The 14843-nt window shown below is 57.1% G+C and overlaps 1 protein-coding gene across 1 annotated transcript; it reads right to left on the bottom strand.

Annotated features, from left to right (window-relative positions):
* Window positions 1-421: 421 nt before the first annotated feature.
* On the bottom strand, window positions 422-13282 carry SLC51A (solute carrier family 51 subunit alpha). Its single transcript, XM_045031594.1, has 11 exons — window positions 13081-13282; window positions 12857-12984; window positions 11493-11775; window positions 10604-10698; window positions 10070-10224; window positions 9616-9689; window positions 7244-7402; window positions 5092-5203; window positions 4674-4820; window positions 3131-3236; window positions 422-879 (listed from the first exon to the last, which is right to left on the bottom strand). The coding sequence occupies exons 3-11, from the start codon at window positions 11525-11527 to the stop codon at window positions 743-745; spliced, it is 1020 nt and encodes a 339-aa protein (XP_044887529.1). The 5' UTR covers window positions 11528-11775; window positions 12857-12984; window positions 13081-13282; the 3' UTR covers window positions 422-742.
* Between the last annotated feature and the right edge of the window lie 1561 nt (window positions 13283-14843).

Genomic DNA, 14843 nt, shown 5'->3' with positions numbered 1-14843 from the left:
CTGGGTTCTCTGTTCCACCATTGTGACCGTAGACAACTCACTTAGCCCCTCTGTGGGTTTGCTTTCCCCATAGTGTAACTGGAATACTAATACCCATCTTTGTGAAGACTGTTGGGGCCTCTGAATGAGCGGTGCTGTAGCTGTGACTGGTACTGATGTTTCCATAATTAAAGCTGGGACCACTAGTTTGTATAAAGGGGCCTGGTTTTTCACACGTCCCCTGACTGCATGAGCCCATAGACTCACCCCAGTGTTAGACTACCCCCATTCGTCTAAACCAGTGGAAGTGGTAGCCAAGCCCGCAGCTCTCTGAGACCAGAGCAGGCAGAGTTCTGGCCCCCACTTTCCCCCTCAAAGGGATGTTGAAATGCAGCGGAGTAGCAGTGTTCGTGCCAACAGCAATGAGCCCAGTCTAAGTGCATGGATTGATTTATTTTTATTCTGTATTTATACGGCACCTGAGGGGTGCTGGGCACTTTACAGATTAGGCCCATGCACTAAGAAGCTGGTTTACAGAAACTTTGGTTCGTCTCCTTTGGATTTCAGACCCATCTGCCATCTGGATGCAAGTTGTTTCCCTCCGATATGTCACTTGCCAAAAGAAGCTTCAAACAGCTGCCTAGGGAAATATTCTGCCCCTGTGACATTGCAGAGGGGACGTGTTTTGGCAGCGTGGGAGGAACTCCTTGAGCCATGGCTCTGTGCTGTCAGAAGCTCCTTTCCGGTCACCGCTCCTTCCTGTCTAGGCTTTGCTATCAATGTCCCCATCCGGCGGGCAGAAAGGTTGGTATCCTGGCTTGTCGTCCTGTTTTCTGTAGTACATCCTGGTCACCACCGTGATGATGAAGGTCTCCAGGATAAGCAACTGCACGCTCATGTCTGAAAACAAACCGTGAAAGAGGGGTTAGTTGGCGTGTCTTTCATTAGCGTTCTTCCCCATTCGCTCACCAGCCAGAACGGTACAGCTGTTTAAAGAAGGATGTTACGAGAGTAAGGGGAAATCAGGATTCACTAGATCCCAGCAGTTACCAAATGGGGGCTGATGATATTTCCCTCTGGGCGAAGGATTAATTCGCTTTTTAGAGCAGCAGAATTTCACTTCCATGCAAGTGAACAGTGCCTATGTCTGGCTAGTGAGTAAGGCCTAGTTCTGCCTTGTCCCTCACCAAGGCAGGGGCCTCGTCACGCACAGTGTGGTCTACTTCACTGTTACAAGAGTGCTGAAGACAAGCTGGCCTGGAAAGTTCCCGGGAGGAAGGGCTGGAACAAAAATACAGCAGCCGCTGGATTGACTAAATTGACAGTTTCCACTTCAACACAGGCTGTTTTTCATGGGTGAGCAAACGTGTAGATGCCCCTAGTCTCTTGCTGCTTCACGGCCTCAACAATTACAGCTGTCTCTGCTGCAGTGGAGCGCCGTGGTGGCAGGATTGTATAGTTTTTGGTGGTGCCCAGAACAGGTCCAAGTCCTGGCCCCCACCCCCACACACCCCTGCCTTGTAAGCTGATGTCTATATTTTAAATAATGTAAAAATGGACTCGAAAAAGTAAGCTTTTAAGTTTCCCGATATTGCACAATATCACTATTGTAAGAAAAAAATATTTAACTAAGAATATCAACTTTATTAATACTCTTTGAATATGGAAACAACCCAGCACTCTTGGATCAATAACCCTCCAAAGCAAAAAGCTCTAATTCACTATTGGACTCCAGTAGCCAAGCTCTGCCTAATTCATAAGAATGGCCGTACCGGGTCAGACCAAAGGTCCATCTAGCCCAGTATCCTGTCTACCGACAGCGGCCAATGCCAGGTGCCCCAGAGGGAATGAACAGAACAGGTAATGATCAAGTGATCTCTCTCTTGCCATCCATCTCCATCTTCTGACGAACAGAGGCTAGGGACCCCATTCCTTACCCATCCTGGCTAATAGCCATTTATGGACTTAACCACCATGAATTTATCTAGTTCTCTTTTAAACGCTGTTATAGTCCTAGCCTTCACAACCTCCTCAGGCAAGGAGTTCCACAGATTGACTGTGCGCTGCGTGAAGAAGAACTTCCTTTTATTTGTTTTAAACCTGCTGCCCATTAATTTCATTTGGTGAGCCCTAGTTCTTACATTATGGGAACACATAAATAACTTTTCCTTATTCACTTTCTCCACACCACTCATGCTTTTATATACCTCTATCATATCCCACCTTAGTCTCCTCTTTTCCAAGCTGAAGAGTCCTAGCCTCTTTAAACTCTCCTCATATGGGACCCTCTCCAAACCCCTAATCATTTTAGTTGCCCTTTTCTGAACTTTTTCTAATGCCAGTAAATCTTTTTTGAGATAAGGAGACCACACCTGTACACACTATTCAAGCTGTGGGTGTACCTATAGCTCAGTGGTTTGAGCATTGGCTTGCTAAACCCAGGGTTATGAGTTCAATCCTTGAGGAGGCCATTGGGGATTGGTCCTGCTTTGAGCAGGGGGTTGGACTAGATGACCTCCTAAGGTCCCTTCCAACCCTAATAATCTGATTCCCCAGAGCCTTCTCCCCACTGGCAGCCACGAGCTCCCAGGGAGGAGTTCCCCCTCTGCCCTGGCACAACACTCACCCAAGCCCCAGGCTGCTACTCCGGAGGTCCAGACAGGACAAGCCCCCTCGGAGTTGGGAAGCTGCCATGCTGCTGCGCCGCCTCCTTGCCCAGGCGCAGCAGTCAGCCGGACGCTGGCACCGCTCCCTTAGCCAGTAGCGGCGAGGGAGTGCAGGGCAGAGCTGCAGGGGGCAGCTGCTCGCTACCCGGGGCAGGCAGGGACACTCGGGGGAGGTGCGTGGGGGTGGCAGGCGGGGCCAGGGGAGGGACCCGGCCCTGAACATAGGTGGAGCTGGGCCCCTGAATTTGCTGGAGCCCGGCACCATGGGTCCATACAACTCGCCGCCCTGGTGGAGATGCAGAGAAGGCAGTTACACTTCCCTTCAGGGAGTGCAGTAAAAGGAGCTTCCCCTTTCCTTTCAAAAGAAACAAAATTATTTGTGAAAATATTCCTGCCCCTCTGTGCCATGGAGGGAGAGGCTGACTTCGATCCTTGGCCAGTTTTCGTCCTTAAATTAAGCCAGGCCGGAGCCTCTTGCTACTCACACTGTGACCTCGTCTTGGAGGACAATGGCGGGGCGCAGGCGATCTGGCCGCTGCTTGCCAGGATGCTCAGGATGGAGGGCTGGAGCGCAGTCAGGATGAGGAGCACCTGCACCCAGAAGAAGTGGGGATGAGAGAGCTGATTGCAAATGGAGGGACCCCTAACAGGTGCTGTGTTGGGGTATCCAAGGCCTACCCCCTTCCTTATTGATAACTTCTCATTCTAGCGGCTAGTCACCTTCTTCCATACACTTGGCCTCCCCAGGCCGCTGCAGCAAGCTCCAGCTCTGCTCTGAATACACGTCCTCTGAGCAGCCTTGCTGCTGCTTTATGATGGAGACTCATCCGCTGAGTCTGTCACCACCTGCCATATTCCTCAGCCGTTCATGCCACTACACTGTTACCCTGCTCTTTAGCCTTAAAAACAGGAGTGGAGGTTTTTTAATGTTAGCCCACTTTCCTGATACTTAAAGCAGCTGAATTCTTTCCTGGGAATACTCCCTGCATTCCCGTATCAGGTGATGAACTGTGTCTGGAACCCTGCAGGGGTTACACAGCCCAGCTGTGTGTCTAGTGCGGGGGTCCCCAGTGTGGCGCCCGCGGGGACGTCTAAGTGCGCCCGCGTACTGGCCAGCGGACGAGCATCCGCCAAAATGCTGCTGACAAGCTGCGTCATCCAGAGGCGCCGCTGCTGAAATGCCACCGATTTTCAGCGGTGTTTTGGCGACACCTCTGGATGACGTTGCTTGTCGGAGGTGTTTTGGCGGCAACGCCTATTAACATTGCCGCTTGTCAATGGAATTTCGTCAGATGCTCGTCCGCCGCCACGGTCCTCCGTGGCTCGTCGTCTGGCGCCCGCCAGGCGAAAAAGGTTGGGGACCACTGGTGTAGTCAATAACATATTCAGACTACGGTGACCAGTTAAGTCTAAATATGAGCCCTTCACTGATCCTGCCGTAACTTGGGAGTAGCACAGTCTCCTCTCTTTTGGGGCCGACTTCAGAGGATCTTCTTCCTCTTTTTCCTTGGTCCACAATTCCTGCCCTTCCCTCGCCGCCCCCCCATTTTTTTAATTAAACTTTCACATCCCTGCTTACTCAAAGGAATCTTTACATCGATTTCTCCATTTTAAAATAATTTTCCCCTTCCGTGTCTGCCGTTTCAATGCCAGGTATCCTAGCGTGGCTGGAATCCTTTTTTGTCTGGATCCACCCTCCTATGCACTGCTGCTGCTCACTCACCGCATAGGGCAGGGGTACGTGTGGGAAACCAGGGTCGGTTTTAGGCATTGAGCTGGTCTGTTGCACATTGCACACCTGAAGCCCCTCGTGCTCCTTGAAAGGACGAGGTGGTTTCAAGGCAGCAGGTGTGTGTAGAAAGGCAGCCAGCTCTGGGGTGAGGGGTATCCCCAGCCAGAACATGGTATGCTGCACATATGGGGTGAGTGGCATTTTGAAGAACCCGGTTTACAGGTGCAAAGGCCAATGAAAGCCCCTTTATGGCCAGGAAAATGCTAACGATCGCTAATCACCCTGAGCAGTGTTACCTGGAAACAAACGAACTTGGCCCCCATGTTCTGCTCTGCCAAATGCACCCTGGCCTGGCGGAACATGATCCCAAGGGCCCACAGAGCAAAGATGGTGGAGAACCCGAGGCAGGTGTTGATCCAGAGGGCCACACTCTCAGCGGAGATCTGGGCGGGACGGAAGAAAAGGAAGCAGTGCTGTGATTTCCAGGCCAGAGTAGGAGAGCGGAGCATTGTCTAGGGGCGGGCACGGCAGTGCTGCCCTGATACCTATGGGCACCGGGGAGAGCTGGAGAATCCGAGCAAGACAGTCATCCCCACAAGTTGCTATGGTGGTCCCCTCCCACCGCACAGCCAGGGAAGAAGTCCCCCTGCTACTGCTGGGACTAAATCAGTACCTAACCCCTCTGCCTTCGATGGGTGAAGGGTTATGACTTACATCAGCCGGATCGTAGTTTCCATCTGCAGCCAGGACCAGCCCAACAAAGACACAGGCTGTCTTGAAGAAGGCGAATTGGAAAGTGCCCAGAAGAAAGAGTTTAAGATTTCTCCTACGATGGCAACAGAGCGAGACGTCAGGGACCGAGCCCGAGACAGGAGTCTGCTTTTTACCCAGCCTTCCACCACTTGCCACCATGCTTTGGGGCCTGCAGAACGGACTATACCAAGAGACTGGAATGCCCTGCAAGCCAGAGACCAAAGCTGCCTCGTGCAAGTCACGGGGATTTCTGGTACAGCCCTTCCCTGCCGCTGGCCACGCACAGCGGCCAGCAAACTCTGAGGAGCAGAGACCTGGCCTTGTGGGGCTGATGTGTAAATCGTCCTGCGTCTTTCGCTTGGCTTGTGGGAGCACCTGGGAGCCCTAGTCATAGACCCTGCCCCCATGGTGCGAGGTGCCGGACAGGCACCAAACAAAAAGACAGGCCCCAGCCCCAGAGCGCTGCCCGGTTCTGCGTAAGACGAGACGACAGCTGGATCCAGACGGACCGGGGAGTAGAAGGAAACAATTAGCCAAGACTGGCTCAGCTCATCCTCAGCCTCACTGGTCGAGCTTGTTGTCGGGCTCAGGGCAACGGAGAGTATGAGGGAGGATGATGCAGATGTTTATGGGGGGCTCCTCCCCAACAGGAGGGGCAGCCCCCCCATTCTCCACCTACCAGACTGGGGGAGGGGAGTAGAGCCTTGCAGCATAGTCGGGGGGAAGGGGCTTCTGGCCAGCAGGGAGGGGGGTCTCAGGGCTTGAGCCCTGTGGGGCACACCTGCCGGGACTTAGGCCTTCAGCAGAAGCAGGGCTGAACCCCCAAGCCCCGTCAGGCACCTCCTGTGGGGCTGGAGCTCCAGCAGGCGGGCCCCAGCTCTCGAACTTCTGAAGATGGTCGTATGTGGCTCAGAGGCCAGTACGTTTGGCCACCCCCCAACCCCGGTCTCTGTGGATCTACATGGGGAACAAATATTGGATAATGGGCTGCTCAGGCTGGCGGAGAGAAGTCTACCACCCCCCCTTGGCTGCCAGGCAGAGCTAGAAACATTCAGCCTGGGAACAAGGTGCCCATTTTTAAGGGTGAGAAAGGAACCATTTTGGAACAATGTCTGCAGTCGTAGATGCCAAGGCCACGAGAGCCTATTGTGAGCATCTAGGCCAGTGGTTCTCATTGCGGGCCATGGATGCAGCTCTCGATGGGTTACGAGGGCCGCAGCCACTCACTAGATCTACTGCCTGTATGGCCCTGAGGATGTCGCACGAGCCCCAGCTGTGTGCTGACTGGGCCGCGGGTTGAGAACCACTGGTCTGACCTCCTGTATAGCACAGGGAGCTTCCCCAAAGAATTCCTCCAGCGGATCTTTTAGAAAAACACTCAACCTAGATTTTAAAAGTGCCAGCGCTGGAGCGTCCCCCACGAGCCTGGTGCATTTACCCATGTTGTGGGGGGTTCCCCATCACTGACATTTGGGGGGCAGGTCTCTGGTCTGTGTTACACAGGGGGTCAGACTTGATGGGCACAGTGGTCCCTGCTGGCCTTGGCATCTGTCAGTCAGTTGAGGTGTCTAGGATTGTGCAATGGCCCAAGGGGGCTGTATGTTGGCTGGCTCTGGCCCCGGGGAAACCCTTGCTGTAAGAGGATTCCCGGGCTGACAGAGAGCTGCCACCTCCGTTTGTGTCAGCTTGAGCAGGGGGTGAGCCGGGCAGAAGGGGGCATAGCCAGGCAGCCCCTGCAATCTGGCTATGCGCCGCTGTGGCTAATTCCCTGCGTGCCCTGTGGAGCAGCCTTGGGGCTGCTCTAGATTGCACCAGGGTCAAACCAATGGTCCCAGGAGCCCATAAGTGGAGAGAAGCCAATTGTCGCCCCTTCCCTCCATGGGGTGCTGCGCAAGCAGAGCTCAGCCGCTCCCGTGCATCTGCCCGGGCACCGTCAGAGGGAGTTATAGACGTCAATGCACGTCTTGGGAGAAGCTGCACTGATCAATATCTGGCTTCTCGTAAAGGGCGGGGCTAAGGAACCAGCCTTCCTCCCTGCCACTGCTGTCCCTGTATAGCGCCCGATGGCCCAAGCCCCACGGCCCCCCTCGCTGCCCATGGCCGGCAGCCTTACTTGGTCATGGTGATGCGCGGGCAGCAGGGGCAGCAGCAGCAGCAGGGGCCTGTGCTGATCACCATGGGCGTGTCCCTCAGGGCTTTGAGCAGGGCCTCCTTCCCGCCGAAGCCTTCCACCATCACCAGCATCAGCAGGTAGAAGCACATGCTGAAGTACCTGCGGGCAGCAGAGGCAGAGAGAGAATTCAGCCCGGGGCGGTGCACGCGCCGCGGCACGGAGTCCTTTGCTCCGCACTGGGCCACACCACCCTCCTGCGAGGCGCAGGGGCAGATTAACACACGGGTGCCCAGGGGCCCTGGCCAATTTGGCGACCCCTGGAAAAATCGCATGAGGCTGGGGCAGCAGGATTTAGCTGCGGCATCCTCTGCTCTGCTGGCCAGGCTGGATGTGCTTGGGGCAAGGCTTCTTGGATGAGCCAGTGAGGGGGATCAGCCAGCGGGAGGCTCCTGCGTCTGGCTGGGCAGCCGGGGCTAGGCGGCGAAGACCGAAGGGAGACGGGGAACGCCGCCTCCTGCTGTGTCTCCTCCAGTCCCGGCTGGAGCCCTACTGCCCCGAGCCCAAGGGGACAGGCTCCAACCTGCAGCACATCAGCGACTGGGAGAACATAGGTGGTAAGAGGGGTGGGGGCCTGCTTGGATAGGTAGCTCCCTGCAGCCAGGGGAGCTGGTGAAATCCCCCCTACCTCAACCCACCAGTGAGCCCCCAGGGAAATGCAGCCCCACAAGCACACGGGGAGCCGAGGCGGGGGGGGTTCTCTGCTGTCCTGCTCAATGCGGGAAATATGGAAACCTCCAACCCTCCCCTGCGCGCACCCCCGTGGCCTCTTTCTTGGCTCGCCTCAATATTCAATCACTTCTCTCCCTCCAGGCATGACCTGTTCTCTCTCCTCCTCTTCCAGTTTTTCCCTGTGTCTTTTGGTGATTGCAAAATACATGGTGAGAGGGAGGCTTTGCGTGGGGTTTTCATGCCTCCAGCGAGACCTTTGCCTGCCCCTATCCTGATATGTCATGATGTAGCCGTGTTCACCCCCACCTGAGACCTTTGTGGATCCCACCTCCCCAGGCACATGGTTTGCAGCCTCGGGATCTTAGTGGGGGTTCTTACCATGTCCATTGTGATAGGGCCCTATTCACCCCCTGCCCAGGTGATACGAGGCCTTCCAAGGTTCAGTTCTTCCACTTCGGCAGTGGATGAACGACCTAGTGCTGGTTACCCCCGACTGTACGTTTAAGCTCTTGTGTTTCCTCCTCACCCAGCATGAACTGATGTGGCTCTGTTTACACGGGGCCCCAGACTCCAGCCCCAACTCGCTCACTTCACAAATGAATGGTGACCCACCCAAATTTACTTCACGAAGGTGGCCAGTGGAATCAACGGCTGTCCTAGGCTAATGGCCATCTGTTGCTATGGGAATGCCAAAGCCAAGCCAGGCTGGGGCATAAAACATAAAGGACAAACCCAGCAGGTTACAGAAATGGGAGAAATGTGTCTTGGGCCCTTCAGTTCCAGTGACTTATTTCCCTCCATTACACCGATGATGAGGCATTAGCAGGAGGGAGCGATGAATATTCTCTCTCTCTGGGATTATTGGACAAACTCTAGTCTCATTGGCTTAGTAATGACCGAACATGCTGTTGTGTGCTCTGGCTAATCAGAACCTGGCCTGTTCTTCAAAGTGTGATTTAATGTATACGTACACGCTAGTTTCTGATTAAGTTTTAGGACTAACTATTTCAGCTAATTGGTAAAATGTCACCTTGCTCATGGTTTGACCTGAACTGCCTTTGGCAGAAAGCCATGAGGCACCGTGGCACCGATCGATTCTTTCAGCATTTCTTCATAGCTTAAGTGATCAATTGCAAACTTTGCTTTAAAGGAGTTCTCACCATTGGCTGAAACTTACAGTTCTGAATAACAGTAATTTTACCTCAGGTTTGGATTATTTCTTTTAATTAAGTTACTTTCTGGAATGGTGCCTGTTGTCTTTCAGACAGTAGAAAAACTGAACGGTAACACGATCAATAGGTGGGGAAAATGCATAATGGTCGCCTTTAAGAAAACTGGGTGTGATGAAAGAACCGCTTGTTGGTCTGTGAACAACTGATTCTTGTAACCCCAGGGTTGTCCAGCTTAGCAGAGTGATGGTATGGATAATATCTAGCTAGATTCATTTTCTATGTGGAAAAACTGAGCAGTTTCTAGAGGCATAAGGAACCAGGATAGGATTTGCTTCATTTGTAACGCCGTGTGTAAACACTGCATGGAGTCGTCGTGTTAGCACAGTTTGATACATCTGTGTTTTCACGGGGGGCAAACGTTCAGTCCGAGCTCCCCAGGGCTGCCGCGGGGCAGGTGTTAGCAATACTCACATGCCAATAGCCATCTCCACCACCATCATGGAGCGTGGTATCCAGAGCCCAACGCAGCAGAACACGGAGACCATCTGGAGAGGAAGAGGGGCAGGCCCAGCATGAACAGGAGGTAGCCGGCCATGCTCCAGACTGGTTCCCCTGCAGGCGCTGGGGTAGGCGGGTGAGCGGATGGCAGAGATGGGCTCACAGCAGAACTCTGGAGCTCCACAGGCCGGGCTGTTTACAATCCAAGCTCCGTGGAGCTGGATTTTGCACTTGGTCCCTGGCTCTAGAGGGGTCTCAGCATCTCATCACCCCCGCAGCTTGGGGGAGCTCAGAGCCCGGCCATGATCCCAGCCCCCCCTGGGATATTTACAGTGCCATCAGCACAGCAGGACCCCGCAGCGTGGCTGCGAACGCCTGCCAGGGTCCTGTTGCCATCCCCTCCCGCACAGCGAAGGCTGGGGCTCACCGTGGGGGCCGAGCTGCTCCAGATGAGGGTTTTCATCTTGACCAGGCAGCGGATCTTCTTTGACAAGTAGATGGCTTCTTCGAGGAAGATGGCGACCGACACCAGCGTCAGGAAGGTCATGAGGCCCAGGATGGAGAGCTCGATGGGGTCCAGCTCTGCAGGGGAGGGAGGGGATGAGAGAGGCCTCATGGCCATCTCTCCCATGCAGTGCAAGAGCCCCCTGGAAATCCAGGCTGGGGCCCCCTAGCATGAGATGTGAACACGCCCCGGAGAGGGTGAGTGAGTGGTTGGCCAGCCTTCCCTCTGCCTTTTCTCCCCCGTCCTCTGAGCTGGGTCCCTGCCCCTCCCCACTCTCTCCCTCAGCCCCACACCCAGGAGCCCTTTCCCCCGCCCCAGCACAGGGGCTGAGACCCAGGAGCTGGCAGGCTGGAGGGCGGGGCTGCTCTGCGACACAGCCAAGATTCAGTCCCGGCTCAGTCTAACTCCTGCCCCCCCGGCCCCACCCGCACCCATGGGGCAACGCCCCCCACGTACGGTGCACCAGCTGCAGTGAGGTGGGCGGCTGGGAGACGCAGGCCAGGGGGACGCTAAAATTCTTCATCAGCAGCTCGATCAGCTCAGGTGGGATCCTGCAGGAAAACCAGGCCCCCGGTTAGCTCCGCACTGCGCTGGAGAGGGAGCCGAGGAGTGCGAAGCAACCATGGCTCATCTCGGCCAGCAGCTTGCACTGGCCACCGTAAGATCTGCCCATCTGCAACGGGCCATCGGCCAAGCTCGCCCAGCCCAGCCATGCGAGCGCTAATCGTGCGACTTTCGCCCTAAGCCCCATGGCCACTGGGAGCGCTGCTGGCCTCCCTGGGTGGAAAGCGCTCGATGGGCAGCCCTGATCCATAACCCCCCCATAACCCCTGATCCAGGCAACAGCACCCGACCAGGGGCAGCAAAGGGGCTAGCGGCCATGGAGTGACTCCTGTGAAATGAGCGTGGCAGGTCTCAGCCCGGTTCCCCTGGAGCAGGTGCCCGAATGACTAATCCCCCTTCACCCGTGGGGCCTGGGCTAGGCATTTCTGGGGGGGGCTGTCATCGTGGTAGGAGGTGACCAGCACTAACCGCCCCAGAGCTGTGCTGGAAGGAGCTCTCCTGGGGGACCCCCCGTGGAGGCGCAGGGTGACACGTCCTGCCTCCCTGGGTACTCAGCCCTCCGTGACAGCTGGGACCTGCACCCCCGGCTTATAAAAAATGACACTTGGCAGGGAGCAGATTGCACCAAGTGTCTGGACATTTCCTGAGGGCTTTGGGGGGGGGAATTCACCCTCATCCTTCACACAGTCTTCAGACCCTCCCGCCCCCTCAGTGCACAACCAGGCAGCTGCCGGCTGAGCCAGCGAGGAGCTGCTCTGGCCACAGCCTCGACGTCCCCTACCTGGGGTCTGGTAAGAGCTCTGCTGAGGACTCCATGCTGCCCCTTTCCCCGGCGATCCGGCGGGCTCCTGCTGCTCGCTGGCGAAAGGCTCCAGCAGCGTTTGCCAGGCAGGGGCAGAGTCCCAAAGGTCAGCGCTCACGGGCAGGGCTCCTGCAGCCAAGCGCGCCGGGCCTCGTGCAATGGTAACGCGTCTCCCTCGGGGGGATGGGGGACGGATCGGCGGTCACGACGCGTCCCCTGTAGGTAACAAGCGGCGGCTTGTCTGGGAACACGGACGCTCCAACTAGCAGATCAAATTCAAGGGTTACCACGAATCTCAGTCAACCGGTTTGAGCTGCCCCGGCTATCAGCTGCCAGGTTATTGACCTGGGGCCCGCCAGCAGTAACCAGCCAGGATTGGGGGACTTTGCATCCGCAGCAGGGAGGGGACGGCTTTCCGGCGTGGAGAAAGCGGAGTTAATGCAGTGCGTGCATGGACAGGCGTGTGTTTTGTGGGGTGAACTCCAGCCCCCCCGCTCAGTCGTTCAGAGAGCCCTGGGGGTGACAGTAGAGGGCAAAGCAGACAGGAGTCTGCCGTGGGACGTGGCTGTGCACCAGGCCAGTTCAGCTCTGGGCTTTGCAGCGGTGAGCCCATGTGGGCCCTGCTCCGTGGGGCTGGGCAAAATGGAAAGAGTTCAGCAAAGAGCGGGAGTCAAGGGGGAACAACCGAGAAGGGAAACCGAAAGGAGCAGAATGTGCTGAAACAGGCTGAGCAGCAGCTCCGGGCGTAGGGGATGAATTGGAGGCCTGAGGGGGGTGCACTCGCTGCCATGGAGTGGAGTTAAGAAAGAGAAAACAGGGGAAAGTGTCCGGAGAGTGAATAGTTCCCCCGGAGCGGCCCTGTGCTTGGGGCATTTAAGACTAGACTGGATGAACTGGCAGCAAACGGGCCAGGGAACAGCCCCGCCCCGGCCCCAGGAGACGAACCAGAGCCGCGAGTGGGTCATTTCCGTCTCTCACGTCCAGTCCTACCGATGGAATCACAATTAACCTTCCTGCCACCACCACCGCCCTGGGCTCCCAGCTGGCCTCTGGCTTCCCCTCCCTGGGTGCTGAGCAAAGTCTCAGTGAAATCTTCTCCCAGGGACGCGTCGTGGTCTCTCGCACCAAGGTTTGGCCACCACCCCAGGGCAGTTTTGCAGTGTGGGGTGTCGGAACCAACCAGCCCCCAGGCTGGGCTTCGCTCTGAATTGCACCAGAGCCGAGCTCCGAGTAGGGGCCTGGCCTGAAGGCCCGTGGGGATGGGCTTGGAGCTGCCAGGGACGATGCATGACTAGTGTGTGTTAACCAGGCTGCCCTTGGAGCAGGGCTGTCAGGAGACGCACCCAGGAAGGGGCGGGCGGTGGATCCTCAGACGCTGGAGAACAACGCACGAGCCTTCACCTTGATTCACTGGGCCTGTCAGGCTGGTTCCCCCGGGAGCGAACTGGTCCCTGTGGAGTGGGGTCGGGGCCTGGGAATCGAAAGATGTGGGGGAGTTTGAGACACTGAGGCAACGCTGGGGGCTGGGGGCGGGGGAGGGGTGTCACGTGCCCAGCCGGATTTCTACCTTCCCTATCGCAACAGCAGCAGGAGGACGTTGGACGCCAGGTGTGACAGCCGTGCACAGGGGTTGGGTTAAAGCCCTTTGCTCCGAAGCGCTCTGCTCCTGGGGTTAAACAAACGGTGCTGGCTGGAGAAAGGCTCTTTCGGGTCAGTGGCAGCCACAGGTCACGGCTAGGGCTGCCAAGTTTCTAACCGCACAAAACCAAACCCTGTTACCCCGCCCCTGCCCTTAGGCCCTGCCCCCCACTCACGCCTTCCTCACTCCCTCTGTCACTCACTCCCCTGCTCACTTTCACCGGACTGGGGCAGGAGGTTGGGGTGCAGGAGGGGGTGAGGGCTCCGGCTGGGGATGCAGGCTCCAGGGTGGGGCCAGAAATGAGGGGTTCAGGGCACGGGAGGGGGTTCCAGGCTGGGGCAAGGGGTTGGGGTGCGGGCTCTGGGGTGGGCCAGGGATGAGGAGTTTGGGGTGAAGGAGGAGGGTCCAGGCTGGGGGTGGCACTGAGGGGTTTGGAGTGTGGGAGGTGGTGCCAGACTGAGGAAGGGGGTTGGGGTGCGGGAGGGGGTGAGGGCTCTGGGCTGGGGTTTGGGCTCCGGGGTCGGGCTATAAATGAGGGGTTTGGGGTGTGGCAGGGGGCTCCCAGCTGGGGCAGGGGCTTGGGGTGCAGGCTCCGGGAGGGAGTTTGGATGTGGGAGGGGGCTCAGGGCTGGGGCAGAGGGTTGCGGTACAGGAGAGGGCGAAGGATGTGGGAGGCACCTCAGTGCCACCCCTGCAGCTCCCATTGGCTGCAGTTCCCGGCCAATGGGCGCTGCGGAGCCGGAGCTTGGGGTGAGGACAGCACATGGAGCTCCCCTGGCAGTGCCTCCGCCTAGGAGCCAGAGGGACATGTCGCCACTTGCAGGAGCCGCATGGAGCCGGGTGGGGAGCCTGCCAGCCCCACACCAACCACGCTTTTAACAGCCCAGTTGGCGGTGCTGACCAGAGCCGCCAGGGTCCCTTTTCGACTGGGTGTTCCAGTCAAAAACCAGACACCTGGCAAGCTTAGTCACAGCTCCTGAAGGGAAAAACCGCAGCTGCTGATCCAGCTGGACCTGCTGCAGGGCCAGAACGGTCGGCACTCGGGGGCTCCTGTCTGAGCATGAGCAAGTCGAGTCCACGATGAGCGCGGTGGAGCGGAGGCCTGAGGTCCGAGCCCGGTGGGGTGCACTCAGAGAGGACTCAGCGGTGCAGCCAGCCCCTGCACCGCGGAACAGTGACGGTTTCGCTCTAAGGGTGCAGAAGAGACGTGAGTGACACATTGTCTGCCAGCTCCACTTACACGCTCGAGGTTGCCTGAGCTAAACAGCCCTGCCCAGGGGCTGCGCGATGCCCGTGTTTGCACCACCGGCCGTTCAGATTGTGCATCGTTAGCGAGAACAAACGTACCTGTTCTTTAGGCCGTGCGGCCATGTGTCAGAGCTAGACGTCCCCAGCCAGCAGTGCCACCCGACAGCCCTGTCACGGGGAACTCAGGGTTTGGTGGTGTAAGAAGATTGTCACAATTAAAGGTTTCTGTGTCCGGCTTGGATCCGAAGAGAGCCTCGCTCAGGGTCCTGCACTCAGAGCTCAGCAGCCCGGGAGCGCTGCCGCACTCAGCTGTCAGCGTGTGCTCGAAGACATACCTGGGGTCTCCTAGCAAGGAGACGGTCACACTTTCCTTCACCGCTAGAGGGCGGCCCTGACAAGCTACACAGGAGTTTGGGTACTTGGATCAAGGTTACTTCTGTCTA

The sequence above is a fragment of the Mauremys mutica genome, chromosome 9 (assembly GCF_020497125.1).
Source record: "Mauremys mutica isolate MM-2020 ecotype Southern chromosome 9, ASM2049712v1, whole genome shotgun sequence".
NCBI classification, from domain to species: domain Eukaryota; kingdom Metazoa; phylum Chordata; order Testudines; family Geoemydidae; genus Mauremys; species Mauremys mutica.
The sequence above is the reverse complement of the archived record's forward strand: the minus strand, read 5'-3'. Positions and strand labels throughout refer to the sequence as shown.